This window comes from Clinocottus analis, unplaced genomic scaffold, assembly GCF_023055335.1.
Source record: "Clinocottus analis isolate CAN_PGR_092001 unplaced genomic scaffold, fCliAna1.0.p SCAF_12, whole genome shotgun sequence".
Taxonomy (NCBI): domain Eukaryota; kingdom Metazoa; phylum Chordata; class Actinopteri; order Perciformes; family Cottidae; genus Clinocottus; species Clinocottus analis.
The window spans coordinates 20,515,977-20,541,997 of NW_027175843.1; the positions used below are offsets into that span (position 1 = coordinate 20,515,977).

General features: G+C 42.4%; 1 protein-coding gene across 1 annotated transcript; it reads left to right on the forward strand.

Annotated features, from left to right (window-relative positions):
• Positions 1 to 978: 978 nt before the first annotated feature.
• Positions 979 to 16,787, forward strand: wdr3 (WD repeat domain 3). Its single transcript, XM_068572536.1, has 26 exons — positions 979 to 1,010; positions 2,049 to 2,238; positions 2,334 to 2,543; positions 2,999 to 3,117; positions 3,457 to 3,535; positions 3,973 to 4,068; positions 4,167 to 4,271; positions 4,469 to 4,570; positions 4,730 to 4,830; positions 4,947 to 5,060; positions 5,659 to 5,983; positions 6,542 to 6,643; positions 6,733 to 6,815; positions 7,822 to 7,960; positions 8,053 to 8,109; positions 11,355 to 11,455; positions 11,643 to 11,754; positions 12,596 to 12,730; positions 12,811 to 12,861; positions 13,670 to 13,735; positions 13,827 to 13,919; positions 14,199 to 14,249; positions 14,410 to 14,453; positions 14,541 to 14,669; positions 15,461 to 15,554; positions 16,418 to 16,787. The coding sequence occupies exons 2-26, from the start codon at positions 2,065 to 2,067 to the stop codon at positions 16,571 to 16,573; spliced, it is 2,838 nt and encodes a 945-aa protein (XP_068428637.1). The 5' UTR covers positions 979 to 1,010; positions 2,049 to 2,064; the 3' UTR covers positions 16,574 to 16,787.
• The last annotated feature ends 9,234 nt before the right edge of the window (positions 16,788 to 26,021 follow it).

Here is a 26,021-nt window from a genome sequence, read left to right on the forward strand (position 1 = left end):
ATAGATAGATAGATAGTGTATTATTCATTTGTTTTTGTTGTCTAATTTGAAGTAATGTGTAACTTGTATAAACTTAAAATAAAATGATTGAAAGATATATTTTAAAACAAGGCCTGATGAAACAAATACAAATAAAATGTATTAAATTAAAAAAATACAACAGAGAAAATACATTAAGTAGGCCTCTTAATTAAGTATGAATGACTAAAAAATTACCTCCAAATTAAAGAGGTATTAAAAAACTCTTCACAAATGTTTTAATAATTAGACACAAGAAAAGAAAAACATTCAAAAACGTATGTATGCATGTTGAATGTTTGTAATAACAATTGTGTTTTAATTGTGGCTATTTATAACATTTTGATTCCTGTTTCTCTGGTTTGTTTTCATTGTTACGCACCAATACACCAAAAGCAAATTCCTTGTATATGAAAACCTTATTTTATTTTGTCGGACCACATATATGACATTTTCCGGTTTATGTCCTGCTTACGCTATTCAACTTGACGCATATTTTCTCTTAATCAGCTGACTAATAAGATGAAAACACTTCCGCTTTGGTTGTCCTGGGTCTCAGCAGACAAAAGCAACAGAAAGAAAACAATCGAGCAAAAATAACATTTAAGAAATACCATAATAATATATTTGTAATCTCTTTACTTGTTGAATAAATAAATACAAGTATATAAAAACTACCAATCCGTTTAAAAAAATACAGTTCAAACGATTAATTACTTTTAAAATAATCATTATAGTCATGTTTCATGCGAAAAAACAACAACGTATATTTATATAATGATAATATAACGCAGGGGACATTTTAATACTTCATGTTCCTGATAATACATCTCCTGGTAATAGAGTATTTTTACAGTGTGGTATTAGTACTTTTACTTAAGTAAATTAATACTTCCTCCACCGCTCACGGTTGGTGTCGACGTGCGCGCGATCGACTGCTTTGGTCTGAATCATTAGGAAACACAAGCGAAGCTCGCGACCGCGTATCTGAGGTAAGAAGAGAAAATAACCGAATATTACTACACGTTGCGCTGAAGAAAGACAAGTTAACTTTGCGTTAAACATATACAACACACACACGGACATGAATCTACGTCGTGTCGGACTTTGAGAGCTCCGTCTACGCAGGAACTTCACCACGTGGGTTTAAGAAGCAGCGATGTGTCGCTCGATTCGGTTTACGACGTTGGGCGGGCGAGCGGGGTTTGACGCGTTTTCACTTAATGCGAGTGCTGGGCTCTCGTAACCCCGCCCACGCGGGCTAGAAGTTGTAGCAAAACAAACTCTCCTCTTACTAAATAGACTAGCATGCTGTACGGAGCTGGAAACCGGCTAAAAGTGAACATTTAGGTTGATTATCGATTATTTATTAGCAGAATAACAAATATTAGTCGCAGAAAAACGGCGTGACAAAGGACATGCCATTACATGCTCTGGTCACAGCTCGAAATAGTCAAATATCTTGGTGGACCATCGTTGACACATTTTTAAAATGAACTTTAATGCAAAAATAAATCTTATTAATTATCAGTATGCATTATGATCACAGGTGTAAGAGGTATTCAGGTGTTTCACTTCAGCAGAAGTAGTAATACTGCAGTGTAGAAATACACTGGACGAAGTGAAAGTCCTGCAGTAGCTTGATCTACATTAATACATCACCATTTATTCGATTATTAAGAAACAATATTATCTAAAGCTGTCAAATAAGTACATTCTATTGTATTAAGGCGTAAATGTGTTCCTACTTTAACACATTAATATTCACATTGGTGTCAGTAACATATTTAACATTCTGTTATTGTGTCTTATATATTGTAATGTCAATTATATCAGTCTTAAATACTGGAGTAAAATGTAAATATTAGTCGCTGCCGGCTGGTTTTATTACTTCATGGTCACGTTATCCTAATGTCTTAGATGATGTCATCGATTAGTTGCAGCTGTAGAGGTTTCGTGCCGGCCTCCCGAGATAGAAACATGTCTGTGACTCCTGTAATGACTCAAAGCGTCCCCGTCCTGTGAACCAGGACCCAGCTTCCCGTCATGGGCCTGACGAAGCAGTACCTGCGCTACGCCGCCAGCGCCGTGTTCGGCGTGATCGGCGGCCAGAAGGCCAACGTGGCGTACGTGACGCTGCGCGGCGGCGAACGCGGGCGCTACGTCGCCGCGGCCGCCTGCGAACACGTGTTCGTCTGGGACGTCCGGAAAGGAGAGAAGGTGAGATTTTATTTACTTATTTTTCCTTTTCGCAGGACGAGTCTGGTTCAGGTCTCCAACTCGAGTTGTTTTTGTCTCCTTGTTTTGTTCCCCAGGTCTTGATCCTGCCGGGCCAGAAGCACGAGGTCACCTTCCTCTGCCCCTCGCCGGACGCCGTGCACCTCGCCGTCGGCTACGAGGACGGCGCCGTGCGGATCTTCAGCCTGCTGAGCGGCGAGAGCAGCGTGTCCTTCAACGGACACAAGTCCGCCATCAGCGTCATGCGCTACGACGCGCTCGGCGCTCGGCTCGTCACCGGCTCCAGGGTGAACTAAAACGTTATTTACTTGGTCATGGAAAACCTGGAAGAGTTTTAAAAGTGTTATTTCAAGGCCTGGAAAAGTCATTGAAAAAAATAATCCCAAAAGATTAGTAAAAGTCATGGAAATATGTCGTATTCAGTACATGTTTACTCATGGAAATGTGGTTAAAAGTCATGAAAATATGGTTTAAAGTCATGGAAAGATGGTTAAAAGTCAGGAAAAGATGGTTAAAAGTCATGGAAATTTGGTTAAAAGTCATGAAAATATGGTTAAAAGTCATGAAAATATGGTTAAAAGTCATGGACATTTGGTTTAAAGTCATGGAAAAGTCGTTAAAAGTCTTGAAAATCCATTGGTCCCAATGTGTATAAACCCTGTATGTGTGTTCATCTGTTGAATATATATTTTTTGTGTCCTCATTTGATGAAACGTGTTCCTTCTCTCCGGTCCGTCTTCAGGACACGGACGTGATCGTGTGGGACATCATCAACGAGTCGGGGCTCTACCGGCTGCGCGGACACAAAGACGTCATCACGCAGGCGTTGTTCCTGAAGGACAGGAACCTCCTGGTCACCAGGTGACTCGTCTCTGGCTACTTTAATAATAACACGTTCTCTTCTGGACCCGCTGGAGGGAAAGAACCAGAACCAGGACTGAGAGGACCAGCCCGTCAGACCTGCTGCAGTAGAATAAGAGGTTTTCTGAAGGGACCCTGGTGCTCAGAGACACTACCTCTTTATTCCACAGGGGGCGCCAGAAACGACACAACTAAAGTTCCTTATCGTGACTTAAATCAAATATTGAGGACACAGAAGACCGAAATAAGCTTGACGCTTATTATAGAAATAATAATTATTATAAAACCTCATGTCCTGAATGCAATATAATGTTTCTATGTTGTGTTTCTGTGTCTCAGCTCCAAGGACAGCTTCGTGAAGTGGTGGGACCTCGACACGCAGCACTGCTTCAAGACCATGGTGGGCCATCGCAGCGAGGTGAGGGGCCGCCATGTTGAGGGGTGTGAGGTTCTTCTCCACAGTTTAAGTGAACGCTATATTTAGAATATCTTTACCTCCATGTCTGAGGGGAACAAACGCTGCTCTCTTCAAAGCCACCAGACTCCATTGAGAAAAACAGTGATTTTACCTCCCAGAAGACACCAGCTGTTGGTCGACCTCTGCCTCCATTTGTTAGTTAGTTTGTGTTATTTTGTGACTTTAGTGTTTTATCGGGTTAGTTCAGATACACCGAAGTCACACAATAACACTAACTAACTAACCGATGCAGGCAGCAGCTCACCAGCAGCTCCTGTGTGCTGAGGGGTCAGAAATCCTGTTTTTGTCAATGGAGTCTGGCTTGTAATATTTTTTCCGATCAGACCTCCCTGGATGTGACATGTTTTTTGTGTGTGTTATGTGTGTGTGTGTGGTAGGTGTGGAGCATGGTGCTGCTGAACCAGGAGAGCCGGCTGCTGACCGGCTCAGCAGACAGTGAGCTGCGAGCCTGGGACATGAGCTACCTGCAGGAGGTGAGGACGAGGACGGCTGCAGCGCTGATGACGCCGTCGTCAGGAAGAAAATAAAGATTTAGCATCAGACGCAGTAACAACATTGTGTGTCTCATTAGGAGAAAGCTGAGGGAGAGCCGACGGTGAAGAAGGGGAAAACTGATGATGAAGACGATAAAGAAGCTCTTGAGGAAGAGGAAGAGGTGGATGAAAGTCCTGAGGAGGTACGAGAGTTAAAGTATTTTTTGAGAAAACACTGAATAAAATGACAGAGTACATGTATGAATGTGTATTTATATATATATGCTGAAAGAATACACATCTGCATCTTTCAAGGACAACCTGAGTTGTCCGAGCGTCTCACACATATATTAATATATGAATATTCATACATTAGTATCTTCATATCTTCTCTCCTCAGAGGATCCTGAGCTGTCAGAAAGCCGGCTCCATCCTGCGTGAGGCTCGAGACCGCGTCGTCTCGCTGGCGGCGGACGCCAAGGCCCGAGTCCTCGCCTGCCACGTGAGTGTTCACGCTGCCGGAGAACCTCAGGGAACCTTCAGGGGTCCTCCAGGGGTCCTGAGGACTCTGGGAGGAAGGGTTTTACCCCAAAGAAGAACCTTAATGGGCTCTCTGGTTTGTTATTTTTGAGTTTTTTTGACGCTTCTCGTCCTCCTTCAGGGCAACGACTCGGTCCTGGAGCTCTTCACCGTGCTGTCGGAGGACGAGGTGCAGAAGAGGATGACCAAGAAGACCAAGAAAGCCAAAAAGAAGGCGGCCAAGTAAAGCTCGCTTATTTCTCTCTGGCGCTCGTTTTGGGAGCGTTGCATGCTGGGACGCCTCCCTCTCCCCTCTGCGGCGTGCTGGTGTTCACGGTGCGGCGTCCTCGTCTCTGCAGGGCTCAGGAGGCGGCGGGCAGCGAGCCGGCGGCGGCGGGCGAGGCAGCGGTGGAGCGGACGCTGACGGACGAGATCCTCCGGCTGACCAGCATCAAAGCCTCAGACAAGATCAGGTGAGCGAGGAGTCGACTGTCGCAGGTTCAGACGTCATGAAACACCTGGAAGAGTCCAGGTGTTTCATGACAACGTTATTTACAGGCTGGAGGAGTCTACGAGGAAGAAAAATACAATAAAAAAAGTTTTGTAAAAGTCATGTAAATGTGTTACATTCATATGGAGAGGAGAGGAAACAATCTGAGGAGAGGAAGAGAGGAAAGGAAACAAAACAATGTGAGGAGAGGAACAAAGGAGAGAAGGAGAGGAGGAGAGGAGAGGAAACAGTGTTAGGAGAGGAGGAGAGGAAGAGGGGAGAGAGGAGAGGAGAGGAAACAATGTGAGGAGAGGAAGAGAGGACAAGAGGAAGTGAGGAGAGAGGAGAGGAAGAAGGGAGGGAGAAAGAGGAAAGAAAACAATGTGAGGTGAGGAAGAGAGGAGAGGAAACAATTTGAGGAGAGGAAGAGTAGAGAGGAAAGGAAACAATGGGAGGAGAGGAAAAAGAGGAGAGAAAAGAGAGGAGGGGGAAGGAAATCCACTGGTCACAATGTGTATGAACCCTGCAAACACACCGGTGGCTCGAGACCCCTAACTCCTCCTCCCCCTCCCTCCTCTCAGATGGGTGGACATCCTGTCGTGTGCGAGCGGCGAGCTGAAGGTGGCGCTGCTGCTGCAGAACAACACCATCGAGGCCTACAGCCTGCGGCCGGCGGACCGAACCCCCGCGCCCAACAAGACGGCGCGCCTCACGCTGGCCGGCCACCGCAGCGACGTGCGCACGCTGGCCTTCAGCTCCGACAACCTGGCCGTGCTGTCGGCCTCCGGCGACACGGTGAAGGTGTGGAACCGCACCACGCTGCAGGTGATCCGCACCATGGCCTGCGAGTACGCGCTCTGCTCGCTCTTCGTGCCCGGAGACCGGCAGATCATCCTGGGAACCAAGGTGAGCTCGGACGCCGCGCCGCGCCTCATTGTGACGCCGCGTTTTTAAACGCTCCGGACCGGCAAAAGCTGCGTTTATTCTGCAGCCAGAAGCTGTGAAAAGAAGAGTCATTGTTGTCAGAGTTTCATCTTTCAGACGGTCCTTGAACGCATCACATAATGTTGCAGGTAACCGTATTATATAAAAAAAAATATGTTCAAGGGTATGCTAACACCCTTGAACTGTACATTATTGACGATACAGTACTGCCTCTCGTACCTTATTGCTTAAATACATAATATTTACACATTTAACATTCCTCGAGGCAGTACTGTATCTACAATAATGTACAGTTCATGCCCAACACCCTTGAACTGTACATTATTGATGATACAGTACTGCCTCTCGTACCTTATTGCTCAAATATAACAGTTACTGTCATTAACGCGACACTGGGACGCTCAACAAAGTGCCGTCGTGGCCGACGCATCTGGAGGCAACATGGCCGACATCGTGACATTAATACCTCGACGTGTTCCCAGCGTGTTGAGGTGAACATCGTGTTGTTTGTCCCGTCAGTCCGGGAAGCTGCAGATCTTCGAGCTGGCCTCTGGAAGCCTCCTGGAGACGGTGGACGCCCATCACGGGTCCCTGTGGTCCATGTGCCTCGCCCCCGACCAGGTAACCCGACCGCCCGTACGAACCTGTAAAGATGTCCGTCTTTGCTGCGCTGTTTTCTCATGAGCTGAGTGTGTGTTGTGCTCCTGCAGAGGGGGATCGTCACAGGAGGTGCAGACAAGACGGTGAAGTTCTGGGAGTTTGAGCTCATCACAGGAGAAGCGACCGGACAGAAGTACGGCGTCACTTTTTAAATGTCAGGCTCTTCTAGGACCGTCTCATCTATCAGACCTCATGCATCAGACCTCATGCATCAGACCTCATGCATCAGACCTCATGCATCAGACCTCATGTATCAGACCTTATGTATCAGACCTCATGCATCAGACCTCATGCATCAGACCTCATGCATCAGACCTCATGCATCAGACCTCATGCATCAGACCTCATGCATCAGACCTCATGTATCAGACCTCATGCATCAGACCTCATGCATCAGACCTCATGTATCAGATCTCATGCATCAGACCTCATGCATTAGACCTCATGTATCAGACCTCATGTATCAGACCTCATGTATCAGACCTCATGCATTAGACCTCATGCATCAGACCTCATGCATCAGATCTCATGCATCAGACCTCATGTATCAGATCTCATGCATCAGACCTCATGCATCAGACCTCGTGTATCAGACCTCGTGTATCAGACCTCATCTATCAGACCTCATGTATCAGACCTCATGCATCAGACCTCGTGTATCAGACCTCATGTATCAGACCTCATGCATCAGACCTCGTGTATCAGACCTCGTGTATCAGACCGCATGCATCAGACCTCATGCATCAGACCTCATGCATCAGACCTCATGCATCAGACCTCATGCGTCAGACCTCATGCGTCAGATCTCATGTGTCAGACCTCATGCATCAGATTTCATGCATCAGACCTCATGTATGAGTTTAGCTTTTACAAATGATCTCAAGTCATCTCAGACTACTTTTTATTCATAAAATGTTTTTCAGCTTATTTATTTGTAGACATTATTTAAATTACATTCAAATGTAGCCCAAATATATTAATATTAGAGGATTTTGACTATATTTAGTCTGATTTTTAACTCCCATCAGCACTAGTGAGAACGTTATTTCTACTAAATATCAAAATTAGTTCAATGTTATGTTTGTGTGTGTGTGCGTTTACTTACGTGTGTGTGTGTGTGTGTGTGTGTGTGTGTGTAGGAGGCTGACGTTGAAGCACACGCGCACGCTGCAGCTGGAGGAAGACGTTCTGTGTGTGAAGTTCTCTCCGGACCACCGGCTGCTGGCCGTGTCTCTGCTGGACTCCACCGTCAAGGTGTTCTACACAGACTCCCTGAAGGTACACAACTGTGTGTGTTCTGTGTGTCGCTGCTTCTTTCGTCGCGTCACAGCTTCTGTTGTAACTCAACATGTCTCTCCGTCTCGCTGCAGTTCTTCTTGTCTCTGTACGGACACAAGCTGCCGGTTCTCTGTCTGGACATCTCACACGTGAGTATCTGATCCCTGAATCTCTGGTTGTTGCATCGCTATTTGGATTGTTGTTGTTTTTCTTCTCGTTTTTACTTATTTACATTCATATGAATTTATTTATATATATTTATATTTATGTGTGTGTGTATATATATATATATATATATATATATATATATATATATATATATATATATATATATATATATATATATATACTTTCATATGAATAAAAAAAATCAGATTAATATAATATGAATATATATATATATATATATATATATATATATATGAATATAATATATATATATATATATATATATATATATATATATATATATATATATTTATATATATATATATATATATATTTATATATATATTTATATATATATATATATATATATATTTATTTATATATATTTATTTATATATATTTATATATATATATATTTATATATATATATATTTATATATATATATATTTATATATATATATATATATATATATATATAAATATATTTATATATATATATATATATATATAAATATATTTATATATATATATATATTTATTTATATAAATATATTTATATTTATATATATATATATATATATATATATATATATATATATATATATATATATATATATATATATATATATATATATACTGTATTTGTAATACGTCAAACACCGACGTAATCAGGGAGAAAATACGTTTGGGTGCCATCTTGAAAATGACAATTAAATGTCTTGTACTGCCTGCAGTGCATGGAAACTACCAGATGGCAGAGTACATGTATACAATTGTACACAACAGGTATTTGATGAGAGTACTGCTCTTAATGACGGTAGAGGTCTCTGAAGCCCATGTCTCAAATATGATGCAAATGAAGTAACCATGGTCACCATGGTTTGGCTCCTATCATCACATGACCAAGTGTGGCTTTGAAGACTTGTGACATCATGAACTTCTCTGTAAAGGCACTTCAGCTTTCAGGAACTATCATGAAGAACTAGGACCTTTCACAGGAAGTAGAAGTAGAACCTTTCACAAGAAGTAGAAGTAGAACCTTTCACAAGAAGTAGAAGTAGAACTAGAACCTTTCACAAGAAGTAGAAGTAGAACTAGAACCTTTCACAAGAAGTAGAAGTAGAACTAGAACCTTTCACAAGAAGTAGAAGTACAACTAGAACCTTTCACAAGAAGTAGAACTAGGACCTTTTCCAGGAAGTAGAAGTAGAACTAGAACCTTTCACAAGAAGTAGAACTAGGACCTTTTACAGGAAGTAGAAGTAGAACTAGAACCTTTCACAGGAAGTAGAACCAGGACCTTTTACAGGAAGTAGAAGTAGAACTAGAACCTTTCACAGGAAGTAGATTTCGGACCTTTCAGAGGAAGAAAAAACAGACTTATGTTTTTTTAATCGATTTTTTTTTTTTTAAATCTTTGAATCAACAATTAATTTCTTCAAACAAGATGGGTTCAATGAAAAGCAAACATACGGCACATGTCCATGATGAAGTTCAATATCACAGTTCAGTGGAAAATTCAGACCACTTTGATTCGTCTTTCTCCGAGAGACAGAACCTCATTAATCAGCTCCAGGGACAGAAAGAGCGCATACTTGACCTCGAGGAAAAGTTAAGTCAAAGCAACAATATCCTGGCGCAGGAAAGGAAATGGTCAGATGGGCTGATGGCAAAAGTTAATTTACAATTACAACAAATAGACGATTACAAATATACCTATTCAAGAATTGATCAGATGGTTTCAGATAATCAGCAGATGTGTCTGGAGAGACAGCAGCTGATTTTGAAGAATGATGAGCTGGCTTTGAAGCTTCAGAAGATGTCTCAGGACAAACAGCAGATGGTTTTGAAGGATCAGCTGCTTTTGGAGAATCAGAAGCTGCAACAGGAGAAACAGGATATGACTGCGAAGATGGAAAAGGTGATTTGTGATAGTCAGGACATCAAGATGAGCAATCATCAGCTGAGGTTAAATAATGAAGAGCTGAAGTTAAGCAATCGACAGATGAGTCTCCAGATCGAAGACTTGAGTGTCCGGAAACAAACCCTGAGTGACCAGAATCAAAACATAAGTGTCCAGAATCAACACCTGAATGTCCAGATTCGATTGCTGCGTTTAGAGAATGAAGAGCTGACTCGTGTCATACACAAACACCAAGCCGAGGTGGAGCTCCTGGGGAGAATTTGTTTGCGCTTAAAGCGCAAGAATTTGGGAATATTTGGGAGGAGAATGCAGGATCCAGGTGTGGAGCTTGAAAGAATGATGAGTAAGATGAGAGCCTCTCCTAATGCGCCTCCTTCCGATCTCCCAACCACCAGCACCCAAGACTCCCATCCCTAGACTCACCAGAGTGAGAAGCAGGAGCTGAGACTCCTGCCCGTCCGACTCTCCATCAGAGTGGGACTGTGAATCTTGTGGGCGGCTTCCGTGCTGGTCGTCGCTTCATGAGAGGGTGAATGAGTGAATGAGTGAATGACGGCGTGTCGCATGAAACGAGCGCCGTTCATTTATCTTCCATACACCTTTGGTTTTTCAACCTGGTGATCAGGTCCCTCAAAACTGAAATAAACGGTCAAATCAATTTGCAGTTTCTGCCTGTGTGTGTGTGTGTGTGTGTGTGTGTGTGTGTGTGTGTGTGTGTGTGTGTGTGTGTGTGTGTGTGTGTGTGTGTGTGTGTGTGTGTATCTCTATCTATCTATCTCTCTATCTATCTATCTATCTATCTATCTATCTATATACATATGTATATGTATGTATGTATATGTCGTCGCTTCATGAGAGGGTGAATGAGTGAATGACGGCGTGTCGCATGAAACGAGCGCCGTTCGTTTATCTTCCATACACCTTTGGTTTTTCAACCTGGTGATCAGGTCCCAAAACTGAAATAAACGGTCAAATCAATTTGCAGTTTCCGCCTGTGTGTGTGTGTGTGTGTGTGTGTGTGTGTGTATAGATATATATATATTTTTATATATATATCTATATATATCTATCTAAATATATATATATATATATATATATATATATATATATATATATATATATCTAAATATATATATATAAATTAAAATATGAAGTATCAAAAAGTATGACAACTGCATGACTAGAGCGGCGTCTCCTCCCTCCTGGGCGGCCGTCGTCGATTCTTTCTTTGTGGTTTGGCTGTCGGCCTCCGCTCGCTTCGTGACCTCTGACCTCTGGCGTGGCGTTTCCCTCGTCTTCAGGACAGCTCGCTGATCGCCACCGGCTCCGCCGACCGCAACGTGAAGATCTGGGGTTTGGACTTCGGCGACTGTCACCGCTCCATGTTCGCTCACGACGACAGGTAAGAGACACATAGTAACACATAAAAAAGTTTTAAAAATCCACAATATTACATTAAATGTACTTTAAAATGTATTCATATTGTACCGCTTGACGTATTATCACGTCGGGGTCACCAAATCGTTAGCATAAACAATTAAAGCCTGGTGTTAAAATGTATTTTCCCTCGCTGTGCTTCCTCCCCACAGCGTCATGTTCCTGCAGTTCGTCCCCAAGACGCATCTGTTCTTCACGGCGGGGAAGGACAAGAAGATCAAACAGTGGGACGCCGACAAGTTTGAGCACATCCAGACGTTGGAGGTGACCACGCCCGTGATATTCGTAAACTAGATGATGTTGCACTGAGTGACAAATTACTTCCTGCATCTCTTGTGTTCGTTCTGTTTCTGCATCGTCGTCACTTTTATTAGACAGTTAAAAGTGACGCCGTACTTAAAGTTACTGCGAGTTAATTACAAATGTCTATATTTGATATGATAAATGTATGATTTGATAAAAAAAAAGTAATCGCAAAATGTTTAAAATTTGTATATCATATCTTCGTAATATTGTATCATGATGATGTATTATCGCGATATTGTAACGCGGTAATATATCGTGATAATATTGTATCGTGATAATATCGTAACGTGATAATATTACATCGAGATAATAATGTACTGTAATAATATTGCATCGTGATAATATTGTAACGTGATATCGTAATGTGATAATATTGTATTCTGATAATATTGCAACGTAGTAATATCGAAGCGTAATAATATCACGTTGTGATAACGTGATAATACAGTATTGTGATAATATTGTACTGTGATAACATCGTATCACGATAATATCGTATAGTGATAACATTTTATCGTGATAGCGTGCACCATGATAATATCGTATCGTGATAACGTGCATCATGATAATATCGTATCGCGATAACATGCATCATGATAATATCGTATCGCGATAGCGTGCATCATGATAATATCGTATCGTGATAACGTGCATCATGATAATATCGTATCGCGATAACGTGCATCATGATAATATCGTATCGCGATAGCGTGCATCATGATAACATCGTATGACTTCACTCGTGATGAACGCTTCCTGCTTGAGCTGAGCATCCTGACGCTTGTCCTGGGCCCTGCAGGGCCACCACCGGGAGGTCTGGTGTCTCGCCATCAGTCCCAACGGAGACCACATCGTGTCGGCGTCTCACGACAAGTCCATGCGTCTGTGGGAGAGGACCAGGGAGCCAATCATCCTGGAGGAGGAGCGGGAGATGGTGAGGGGGGCGGGTCTTAGCGCGGCAGTTCACTCGCAGCTTGTTTGTGTGTCTCATCCGCCATGTTTGTGTGTTTACAGGAGCGAGAAGCAGAGTTTGAGGAGAGCATGGCCACCGGAGATGCTCCTGTGGTGAGCATAACAATACACATCTGCACATTGGCAGATTTTAAGTGAGCGAGGCGGCAGATTTCAGTCGCGTTAATCTGAGCTTATTATCTTATTATTGTTATTATCTTCCATTAATAAAGCGAATCAGTTCAAACTTAATTCTGTTGTTTGTTTAGATTTCCATGCATATGGAGTTATAAAAATACTTTTAATTACATTTTTATGGAGGATAGAAGCTGATTAAAAAATAAAATAAAGGATTCGATAAATAATGAGTTAATTTGCCATAAAATGTACCAAAAATCATATTTAAAATTAATACAGGCAATTAATTTATATTAAATGATGATGATTTTTAATCTTTGTAGCAATTCCCTTATTTATGTTTCCCATTTATTTTTGTCCCATTTATTCTTTCAGATGTGTAAATAATTTATTTTATTTTTACATAATTTAAAAAATAATAATAAAAGGGACAATAGAAAATAAAATAAATACAAAGGTTAATAAATAAATGAAGCACATTTGTCCCATTTCAACAAATTAATTCATGTATTTGTATTTATTTTGTACATTTAATGGCTCTTCTCTTCGTCAGTGTTCGTCCTCCATACATTTAACTAGTGGATTCTCAGCCCTAAAGAAACTCATCACTTTTCAGACATTAGTTTTTTAGAACCACTTAAACAACATGGAATGAATCCAGATGGTTAACCAGCTGAATTGAAGGGAATTTAAAATGTTAAAAAAAACAAATGTTCTGCCCGTTTTCAACATGAGAGAACGTTGGTTCCCCGTCTGAGACTCAGCGGCTGGTTCTCCTCCTCAGGTTCCCGGAGAGACTCAAGGAGAAGCGGCGCCGGCCGCCAAGAAGACCGTGGAGACGGTGAAAGCTGTGAGTGCGAGCACGACGGCGCTCTTATTGACGTTAACGCACTTTGTGTGTTTGTTTGTTGATCTGCGTGTTGTGGTGTGTTGTTCTGCAGGCGGAGCGCATCATGGAGGCTCTGGAGCTTCACAAGGAGGAGGAGCGGAAGATGGAGGAGCACAAATACGCCTCCATGACGGCGGTGAACAAGGTTACCGCCACTTATTGTGTTATTATTGTGTTGTTCTCCATGTTGTTGCTCGTTAGCAGGGTTCATACGGGCATGGGAAACCTGGGAGTCATGGAATTCTGACATTTTATCACTTTTTCATGTTCACACCCAGATTTCACTACATTAACGCTCATGGAAATGTGGTTCAAAGTCTCTGAAGTTTGGTTTAAAGTCATGGGATCCATTGTTCACAGTGTGCATGAACCACTTGGTTCATATTTATTCCGGGTTTTGAAATTCTTTGTGGTGTTTTTGCAGCTTCCTCTTCCCAAACCGAACCCCATCCTCGTGGCGTTTGGCAACATTTCCGTAAGTAGAACCAAGCAGGCGAACACGGCCGTGAACAGTGAAACACAGACGTTGTGTGTTGCCGTAGGTTCTCATCCCCTCTCTCTCTCTCTCTCTCTCTCTCTCTCTCTCTCTCTCTCTCTCTCTCTCTCTCTCTCTCTCTCTCTCTCTCTCTCTGCAGCCGGCGCGCTACGTCCTCGACGTCATAAAGAAGGTCCGGTCCAGGTGAGTCGTTTCCCTCTGACTTCACACATGGAGCTTAGCTCGCTGCTCGCTGCGTCCTCACGGCGGGTTGTTGGTTCCGTCCCGCAGCGAGCTGGAGGTTTCCCTGCTGGTGCTGCCGTTCCCGTACGTCCCGCAGCTGCTGACGCTGTTCAACGGCTTCATGCAGCTCGGCCTGGAGGTGGAGCTGGTCTGCCGCTGCCTGCTGTTCCTCCTCAAGTGAGAGAGAGAGAGAGAGAGAGAGAGAGTGTGTGTGTGTGTGTGTGTGTGTGTGTGTGTGTGTGTGTGTGTGTGTGTGTGTGTGTGTGTGTGTGTGTGTGAGAGAGAAACAAGACAAGCTGAGAAAAACTCTAAATTGGAAAATTAAAAAAAAAGAAATGACTAAATTAAAGTTCAAAAGTATTTGACACAAATTGCTGCCTTGGAGTGTGTGTGTGTGTGTGTGTGTGTGTGTGTGTGTGTGTGTGTGTGTGTGGTCTCATTTCAATAAAATAAAAACATGTAAATTACATTTTATGACAATTTATTATTGTTCAATAACTAAAACCTAGTTTTAGTAAATTTAAACTACATTAAATAAAACAAATCTTTCAAAATACATTCTTGAAAAAATATATTTATTTTATAAATTTGAAGGTGTAAAAATGAAAAAACTCTTTTTTTCTTTAACAATAAAAACAAAATGACCTTAAATTTAATATATTTAGACCGAAAGGTAGTTTGGGGTTAATAATTAGTTGTAGTATATTGATCAGTGTAATATTGTGTTATTGTCATGTGGCATGAATGTTGTGAGTTTCCTGGTTTTACAGGAAGTGATGTCATTTACGGAATTAAATTAAATTTATCCACTTTACTTTATCAACATTCCTGATTTATTTATTCAAGGAAATCTTATTAGTGTCCCAGACAACCTTGTGAATATTGATATCAGGTGTTGGTTTCAACACGTTGTGATAATTAATCGAGTCTCGACCTCGTGACCTCCCGGTAACGTCTCGTTCCTCCAGGATTCACTTCGGGCAGATCTGCGGTCACCAGACGCTGCTGCCGGTCGTAGACGAGCTGCGGAGCAACACGGTGACCCGAGTGCAGGAGATCAGAGTGAGTGATGGACGAGTTACGGTCATGTGTTCACCTTCATGTGTTCACCTTCATGTGTTCACCTTCATGTGTTCACCTTCATGTGTTCATGACGTTCATTTACGCTGAGTCTGAAACAATGAATCTGCTTTTAAAAGAAAGAGGTTTAAAATATCAGCAGCATCCATACAGGCATCTATATGAATGTTTATTCTTTTAATCAAACTATTGTCTCTCATTCATTTGAGTCATTTAAGGTTTACTGTATGCTTTGAATCCTCATTGTTAGTTTAAATACTACATTTTATCACTTTTTACTGTTCACACACACATTTCACACAATGTTTGATCATGGACATTTGGTTTAAAGTCATGAAAATATGGTCAAAAGTCATGAAAATTAGGTTAAAAATAATTGAAATGTGGTTAAAAGTCATTGAAAATTGGTTAAAAGTGATGAAAATATTGTTTAAAGTCATTAAAAATTGGTTTAAAGTCATTAAAATATGGTTGAAAGTCATGGAAATTTAGTTTAAAGTCGTGAAAATTTGGTGAAAAGTGATAGAAATGAGATTTAAAGCCTTGAAAATCTGATTTAAGGTGAAAGGAATGTTGTTTGAAGTCATGAAAATATAGTTTAAAGTCGTAGAAAATTGGTTTAAAGTCATAAAAAAATAGTTTAAAGTGATATAAATTTGTTTTAAAGTCCTAAAAAATTAGTTTGAAGTGACAAAATTTGTTTAAAGTCATGGAAATCCATTGGTTAGAATGTGTGTGTGTGTGTGTATATATATATATATATATATATATATATATATATATATATATATATATATATATATATATATTTTTTTAGTATAATCCCTGGTCCTCTCCTCCTGCAGCACGTGATGGGCTTCAACGCCGCCGCGCTGCAGTTCCTTCAGCGGGAGATCGAGAGCAAAGAGGACGTGATGTTCTTCGCCGACGCCACGGGCCAGCTGGCGGCGAGGAAGAGGAGGAGGAGGAAGAGGGAGCGCGCCGTGCTGACCGTCGCTTGAGCTGTCAGGACGCAGCGCCTCCGGGTTTTTATGTTTTCTCTTTTTATTTTTCAGTCTTTTTTTTTTTTTTCTTCCACCGAATAAAAAATGGTCCCGAAAGAAAGTTTAAACTTTATTTTGACTTTTTGTTGACAAAAAACAACAACAGATAAACATGTTTGTTTATATGGAGGATGAAATCCAAAATAAATAAATGACTCAATAAATAAATGATTATGCCATAAAAATAAATAAATGCAGGAAAATAACTGATTTCTCTTTATTTAACTTTGTGATTATTCATATTAATTTTTTTTAAATGTATTTATTTTTGCATTTATTATTTTTGCATTCATTTCATTTTTAAATAAATAAAAAGGCAAAACCAAATGGTATTAAAGTTTATTTTTGTATGTTTATAAAATCCTAATCAGATGCAACGCATTATTTAGAAACACTTTTATTTCCCAAATAAACAATAAATACTCATAAATTCATTTATTTGCCATAAAATGAACCACAAATAATATTTAAAGAAATAATGTCACCAATTAAAAGATATTTCCTCATTTAACTTTGTGGTAATTTAATTAAACTTTTCCCTTTTTAATTAATTAAAATGTTTTTTGTCTTCGCATTTCGTTTATTTTTAATTAAATATAATAAAATAAATAGAAAAGTAAATAAAAAGGGGAATTAACACAAAGGTGACGACGCCACGGACCAACAGAGAGGAAGAGGAGACTTCATTCATAAAGCACATATCTGTGTGTGTCTGTGTGTGTCTGTGTGTGTGTGTGTGTGTGTGTGTGCGTCTGTCTGTGTGTGTGTGTGTGTGTGTGTGTGTGTGTGTCTGTGCGTTGCGCTGCAGCTGTGTTTCAGGGTTTATGGCTGTTTTTCCAACGTTATTAAATCCGATCGGATGCAACACTTTGTCATCCGGGGTCTCGCTTCGTTTCCCAAATAAAGCGCCTGACTTCTCCTGACAGCGGCTCCAGCTTTTAAAACAAATAACTCGTCGGCTGCAGAGAGAAAAGAATAAAACATAAAGTCTGTATAAGCGTCTAGGCGGCGTCTTCGGGGCTTCTATAAAATATATATATTTATATATCTATACGCGTTTAACAGCCTTTAAACTGCGGCGTAGGTCTCAGCGAGCACCACACACACACACACACACACACACACACACACACACACACACACACACACACACACACACACACACACACACACACACACATGACGGGATTGAGGCCTTCAGGGACCTGGTGGGCTACCTGAGGCCCAGACCACCTGGCCGGAGCCCCGCCCCCTTCCCCCCTCCCCTCTGGCTTTACTGGCCTCGTGACTCCGGCTGGATTTACGGCCTCGCGGCCGGCAGACGCGGTCGACTTATTTTCACGGCGGAGGCGGGATGATGGAGCGCGAGAAGCCCCGCCCCCTTTCTTCTTCTACTCTGGAAAGCGCTCACACCCACATCACACACGGGTGTGTTTATTTCCTGACCGTGGGGCGCTGTGGAATAATGAAAGAAAAAAAAAAAAACTGCAGAAACACCTCTCGCTCACTGTTCACGTTTTAATCTCAGAAAACAAATTAACTCTGTATTTACGGGCCCGTTAAAGGAGAGAGGCCAGCGGATCTTTATGGGGCCTTTTCCCTCTTTTTTCAGGGGTCTCTGGGCCGTAAATGTCACACCTACCTAAATTAAAAATTCTTCAGGAAAAGTCCCAGACCGCAGTGTGTTAGCGCCCGACAGCAGCTCAGGATTCCTCCAACGGGACGAAGCTTCCAACACAAACCTTTAAAACCACTTTGACTTTTCACTGAACTCAGAGGAGACAAAGTCTGCGCTTTCTCCTCGGATTTAATATGAAATATGACATTTCTGTCCGGCTGTGTTCTCGCTTCGCTCTTCTGTCCTGACTCTACTGTTTGTTCGGGGTGGTTGTTGTGTCATCGGACGTCTTTTAGCAGGTAAACGAGGCCCAGTGCATGCTGGGAGAAGCTGGGATCAGGAGGCGGAGGGATCTGGTCCGGTTGGTTGTGTAGCTTTCTGCTTCCTGACCTTGAAAGTCAAGATTAATAAATATATATATATATATATATATATATATATATATATATATATATATATATATATATATATATATATATATATATAACTGCAACATGTTCTGCATCATTTACAAGTATCTTGTAGTTCTGTAAAAGTTTCTCCACAAAGAATCACACAAAAGTAAAGAGGTGTATTTTTAAAGTCCGTAGAAAAAAAAAGAATTGTCTGGAAAAAAAGGGTAATTTTAATTTCCTTTGTCTTTTTTTTCTTTGAAATTTCAAATAATCTTAGCCTTAACATTATTCAATAATTTGGCCGTTGGACTAAGAGAGTGCAGTGAGAGTCCTTTAGTATAAACAATATTAAATAAATCATATATAAGGTACTGATACAAATAAAACAATAATATAAAAAAATAATGAAATTACCAAAAATAATTAAACATAATTTAGTTATTGGACTAAGAGTGCAGTCCTATAATATAAATTATAATACAAAATCCTAAATAAATTATACAAAATCATAAAATAATAATATCAAAAAATTATTAAATCATCAAAAATAAACAAATAATGTAGGTGACAGAATAACTCAAGTTTAGTTTAGTTTTTGACATTAATTTCCTATTTGTTAAAATGTATGAGACTTAAATTCACATTAAAATTAGTTTAAACTCTTCTTTAAAGGGGGTTGAGGTCATAAATGTATTTTTATAAACGTGATTTGTCTTTAAAGAGTTCTGAGTATAAAACAACGAGGTCCGGCCTCTCAGCCACTAGATGGCAGTCTTGCCTTTTCTTTCACTGGTTTCTTTAACTGGTCCCAGTGCTTCACGTCCTGCTCCATGATGGGACGTCCTGCCACCTGCTGCAGAGTTTAGAGCTGCTGGGGGTCAAAGGTCATGACCTCTGCAACAATATCCACAAATAGCAACCTGTTTGGTTGATTTTTACCTAAATTAACAAATACTTTGTTCTTCATTTTGTGTGTGTGTGTGTGTCTGTCGTGCTCTCTCCTTCATGTGTGTGATAAATACCAAACAAGTGACACTACACTGCGTGATATACGAGCTATAAATGAGTGCAGGTAGCCGGCGGCGGTGGCAGGCGTCCTGTTCCAGCGGCACTACTTCCTCTCGGTCGAGTGGAGGGATACTCCAGCCTGGAGAAATAAACGGTGTCTTTGTTTTTTACCAAAACACGTCCAAGAAAACAGTGAATTTACTGAAAGAATAAATCATATTGTAGTAAAAACTCACCATGCTGCAGCACAACATGGTGGTATGTTAGTTTACTGTTAGATCATAAGAGTTAGGAATATTAATATGTTTAAGAGGAGGAAGAGGATGTGTGATAATGTGTGTTAATCCGCAATAGTCCCAGATGGAAATTTGAACTGAAAGCTCCAATAACAGTTATTTATACTACTTTTAAATAATTCCTGGTACTTTATGTGAACGAGGCCTCCAGCTCGCTGTAATTTTAATGTTTCATCTTCTCAAGTGGCGGCTTCCGACCCTTGAAGCTAACTTTCACTAACACGCTTCAAACCCTTAAAGTTAGCATTCACCAACAGCTCCAACCCTTAAAGCTAGCATTCACCAACAGCTTTAAAGCTAGCATTCACCAACAGCTCCAACCCTTAAAGCTAGCATTCACCAACAGCTTTAAAGCTAGCATTCACCAACAGCTCCAACCCTTAAAGCTAGCATTCACCAACAGCTTTAAAGCTAGCATTCACCAGCAGCTCCAACCCTTAAAGCTAGCCTTCACCAACAGCTTCCCCGGCAGCACGATGACGTCAGCGGTCAGACGGCTTCGGCCGCCGCTGGTCCTCGGTGGTAAATCTGCGTCCAGCGCTCATGAACGAGCCTCGAACCCGCGCTGAGATACGAGGTGGCGGGTTTTGCTCTGACGAGACGCCGGCAGTGATGTGGCCGCTAGCGGCGGCGGCGGCGGCGGCGTGCAGGGCGGCGGCCACTGGGAGGCCCGGCAGGCCGCTGAGTGATGAGGTGACGGCCGCCAACACGAGCCGGCCAAGAGCAGAGCTGCACACACACGGCCATGAATGTTTCCTTTCTCTGGGTTTTCTTCTTTCCCCTTCAACTGTCAGCTGTCCTCATTTCACACTTCAGGCCTTGATGTTTGTTTGCGTTCAAAACAAAACTTCTTTTGCAGCTAATTAGCTTTTTGGCTTTTTAACATTTTTTTATAAAGATAAAAGGCAGACGTCCCAACTTCCAGAGAAACAAACACAAGTTGTATTTTTATTATTCTGTTTATTTTTATTTTGGTGATAAAGTAAAATCTTAGATTTCACAAAGTCTTCTTAAAGTTACTACAAGGAGCTCTCAAGTTGAGTTGATTGTAACGCCCCCTGTGGACCGAAGTGGTAGTGTCTCACTGACACACGACACTGAGACTACACAGGACCAGGACTACACTGAGACTACAGAAGACCAGGACTACACTGAGACTACAGAGGACCAGGACTACACTGAGACTACAGAGGACCAGGACTACACTGAGACTACAGAGGACCAGGACTACACTGAGACTATAGAGGACCAGCACTACACTGAGACTACAGAGGACCAGGACTACACTGAGACTACAGAGGACCAGGACTACACTGAGACTACAGAGGACCAGGACTACACTGAGACTACAGAGGACCAGGACTACACTGAGACTACAGAGGACCAGGACTACACTGAGACTACAGAGGACCAGGACTACACTGAGACTATAGAGGACCAGGACTACACTGAGACTACAGAGGACCAGGACTACACTGAGACTACAGAGGACCAGGACTACACTGAGACTACAGAGGACCAGGACTACACTGAGACTACAGAGGACCAGGACTACACTGAGACTACAGAGGACCAGGACTACACTGAGACTACAGAGGACCAGGACTACACTGAGACTACAGAGGACCAGGACCAGTAAAAAGTTGTTTTTAGTAACTTTTAGTGAAAAATCCAATTAAATCCCAGAAGTGCAGCGTCTATTAAGTTAATCAATAAGAAAACAAACTCTTCCATTAATTAAACCGGTTCCTCAGTGTCTGTTCCTCAGTGTCGGTTCCTCAGTGTCGGTTCCTCAGTGTCGGTTCCTCAGTGTCGGTTCCTTAATGGCTGAACGAGTCGTCAGCTCCTCTCATCTCAGGAAGAGAGAAACATGTTTTAATAACCAGAGTCTGCAGAGATCAGGGGAGAGGAAACTATTTTTTTCCTCCCGCGCTGCTCCGAGGTCAGCTCTCTGAGGGCTGCTACACACACACACACACACACACACACACACACACACACACACACACACACACAGGCTCGTAATACTGCAGCACACACAGGAATGAAGTTAAGACCGAGCAAATGGAGTTACAATTTTTAGAAAAGCGTAAAATGGACCTAAATATATTCGCCAAGAGCCAAAAACGACACAAACACATTAGACATAATTAACCCTGCACACACACACACACACACACACACACACACACACACACACACACACACACACACACACACACACACACACACACACACACCAATACCTGCTTTTAAGAGCTCTCCCCAGAAATCCACACAGCTGATGTAATTAGTGATTTTAGAGCTCTGCACTTCATATTACAAGTCATAAACAGACATTCAATACCGGGCTTTGAGAGCGATGTTTATTCTGGAGTTTTATCGTCCACGCAGGACCCTTCTGTGTTTATTCTCCGGGAACAATAATGCCAGTATACGCTCCCTGGCTGGAATGCTATTCATTTGTCCAATTAAACACAGAAAAATAAATACAAAAAAAAAAAAATGGAGCCGGCTTTTTTTTTTTTTACTTCTTTTTTTTTCCGGCCCCCATGATTTCTGCTCCAAAAACACAATTTAACGGCCCTGTGCTGTTTTACAGGGTGGCGTGGCCCCCGGCGATAAAGCCAACTGGATGTTAGCTGACGGCTTAATTAATGCGTTATTATTGTTCTGGGTGTTTTTTGGGGGAACAATGGCACGTTAAGGCCGGTAAACGCTAGGACCGAAATCCAATGAGTCTAATTAGAAGCTCATTAAAAAAAGAAAATGCAGAAGTTGCTGGAAATTTGTTCAGGATTTATTTATGGAGAAAAAAAATCCGATGTGGCACAAATCCCTTCTTTGCGTAACAACACATTAATCCTTTTTTTTCTTTTCTGGAGCACGACGCTGCGGCGCGTTCGCCCAGATTTACGAGCAGGACGGCGACCCACAACCTCCTGACGGACGCGCAATTTCCTGTGTGAGAAACCCCGAGCGGCACAGAGAGCCGGGTCTGTTCGCGGTGGAACAGTCGGGCCTCTGCAGAGGGAACGGCGCAGACCGTCACCGCCTCTCATTCAAACTCATATTTTCCCACAAAAAAAAACAAAAAAAACGAGAAAACATAAACGCTAACAGCACGACGCTTACTCGCTTTCTACGTAATCCCACAAATCTGGAGGCACACGTCGTAAATAAGAGCCAGAGGTTTCATCCAAGATAAATTGCGGTCAATCCTCCATAAATCTTTTTTTTATTTAAAGACATATGCAAAGTTTTTTTTAGCGGCGTGGTTTTCAATGTTTGAGGCAAGATGGAAGCTCGTCTGGCTCACGGCTTCTTCCTCTCAGTTATTAGTCCGCCGGTCGATCACTTCTGCCCAAAAATATATATTTTATTTGTGATTCTTTGTGGAAAATCTCAGTTTTACAGATGTGTCCATTTAATCAACAAATCAATCATATATGAGGATCAGTTGTTTGTGAATTTCTCTATTTGAGAATAAACCTGAAAACCAAGATGGCCGACGGCGTCGTCTTCATGAAGACAAACTGATGGAAATCTTCGTTACTTAAATTTTTACATTTGTGTGTTAATAAGAACACATTTGAGTTCAGCTCACAGCTGGTTTATGTGTGATGTTTGAGCAATAAACGCAAAATGAATATTTATGATGGCTTGTTTATACATCTATAATATTATATTCTAATTTATTCATTTGTTTTGTATCTAATTCTGCAAAGTAACTCAAGTTATCAAATAAATACAGCGGATTAGATTGAAGTAGTACTTTAAAGTACTTTTTGCCACTGTGAGGCTCTTTTTTTATTCATCGTGGTTTTCATAATGTTTCATTGGGTAAAAAGAAAGTTCGTAATTACAAATAGTTAAAAGTTAACCAACCTACAAAGTTCTGTTCCCATACGACTAAACTTTATTCTTCATTACGTCTACAAGGAATAATGTTTTCTTGTGTATTTCATTCAGAGTTTAAAGTTACAGTTTCTGTTGAAAGTTGTCAAATTGTAATAAAATAAAACAAAAACAAAAATCGCTACAAAGCTACTTTGTTTGTTTTAGTAACAAAATGTCACAGTTTGGCTCAAAGTGACTATAAATTGAAACAAAACTGACCCCAAAACGCAACAAGTTTGTTAGGTTTAGGTAAAAAAAAAAACATCACTGTTTGCCTCAAAGTGAACACATTTTTTTTACATTTAACGTGGTTTTAAAAGGTTTTGTGGAACAAAAAAAACATTTAAAGTTGTGTATGTATGTATATGTGAGTAGGTTATAAAAAGAGAACATTTAAGGACAATTCATGTGGGATAAAATAAATGATCGCCTCGTTTTGTTGCCTTCAAACGTAGAAACAGACCCAAACCCACCTGTCCACCAAGCCCGATGTTTGTGTCTCTGCAGACGGAAGTGTTGTTGGAAGTTCAACAGAAACCCAAACACACAGCCAATTACTGCTTTCAGGGGGGGGGGGGGGGGGGGGGGGGGGGGGGGTGGGGGGCATCCACTGTGTGGACCCCCGACATCCTCCAGGGCCTCCACACAGACAGGATCAGGGTCCATCCCCGCGTAGACCTGTTTGGTCTAGCGCTGGATCAAGGTGTCAGAGAGGAAGCCAGCAATAATCAGACCAAATGAGAAGCAACGTGAGGAATGTCTGTGAAGTCTGGAGGAGGTCCCACACCCAGAGGTCACGGGGTCAACGAGGCCTCGGGCCTCTGGCGGGGACTCGCTTATTAGGGACGAGACCCGGTCCCTAACCCTGGACCCGGTCCTCCTAAAGGAGACCCAACACTACAGGGACCTGGTCCTCCTAAAAGAGATGCAACACTAAGGGGACCCGGTCCTAGAGGAGAGCCAACGCTACGGGGACCCGGTCCTAGAGGAGAGCCAACGCTACGGGGACCCGGTCCTAGAGTACACCCAACGCTATGGGGACCCGGTCCTAAAGGAGAGCCAACGCTACGGGGACCCGGTCCTAGATGACATCCAACGCTACGGGGACCCGGTCCTAGAGGAGAGCCAACGCTACGGGGACCCGGTCCTAGAGGAGAGCCAACGCTATGGGGACCCGGTCCTAGAGTACACCCAACGCTACGGGGACCCGGTCCTACAGGAGAACCAACGCTACGGGGACCCGGTCCTAGATGACATTCAACGCTATGGGGACCCGGTCCTAGATGACATCCAACGCTACGGGGACCCGGTCCTGGATGACATTCAACGCTATGGGGACCTGGTCCTACAGGAGAACCAACGCCACGGGGACCCGGTCCTACAGGAGAACCAACGCTACGGGGACCCGGTCCTAGATGACATTCAACGCTATGGGGACCTGGTCCTACAGGAGAACCAACGCCACGGGGACCCGGTCCTACAGGAGAACCAACGCTACGGGGACCCGGTCCTAGATGACATTCAACGCTACGGGGACCTGGTCCTACAGGTGAACCAACGCTACGGGGACCTGGTCCTACAGGTGAACCAACGCTACGGGGCCCCGGTCCTAGATGACATTCAACGCTACGGGGACCTGGTCCTACAGGAGAACCAACGCTACGGGGCCCCGGTCCTAGATGACATTCAACGCTACGGGGACCTGGTCCTACAGGAGAACCAACGCTACGGGGACCCGGTCCTACAGGAGAACCAACGCTACGGGGACCCGGTCCTAGATGACATTCAACGCTACGGGGACCTGGTCCTACAGGAGAACCAACGCTACGGGGACCCGGTCCTAGATGACATTCAACGCTACGGGGACCTGGTCCTACAGGAGAGCCAACGCTACGGAGACCCGGTCCTACAGGAGAACCAACGCTACGGGGACCCGGTCCTACAGGAGAACCAACGCTACGGGGACCCGGTCCTAGATGACATTCAACGCTACGGGGACCTGGTCCTACAGGAGAGCCAACGCTACGGGGACCCCAATACAGTAGTATTTTCAGATTTAATTCCACCAAAAGACGAAGAATCATCACGTCGCATTTCAGTGATTTGAAGCGACTAAACGATTGAAGCGACATCCAGAGGAGAGGACGGCCTTGTTTTAAAGATGGCGAGAGAGAAAGAGAGAGAGAAGG

Coding starts and splice junctions, on each gene's coding strand:
- wdr3 (XM_068572536.1), top strand. CDS start 2,065: ATGGGCCTGACGAAGCAGTACCTGCGCTACGCCGCCAGCGCCGTGTTC. Junction 7,961..8,052: donor TCTACACAGACTCCCTGAAG/GTACACAACTGT, acceptor GTCTCGCTGCAG/TTCTTCTTGTCTCTGTACGG. Junction 15,555..16,417: donor CCCGAGTGCAGGAGATCAGA/GTGAGTGATGGA, acceptor CTCCTCCTGCAG/CACGTGATGGGCTTCAACGC.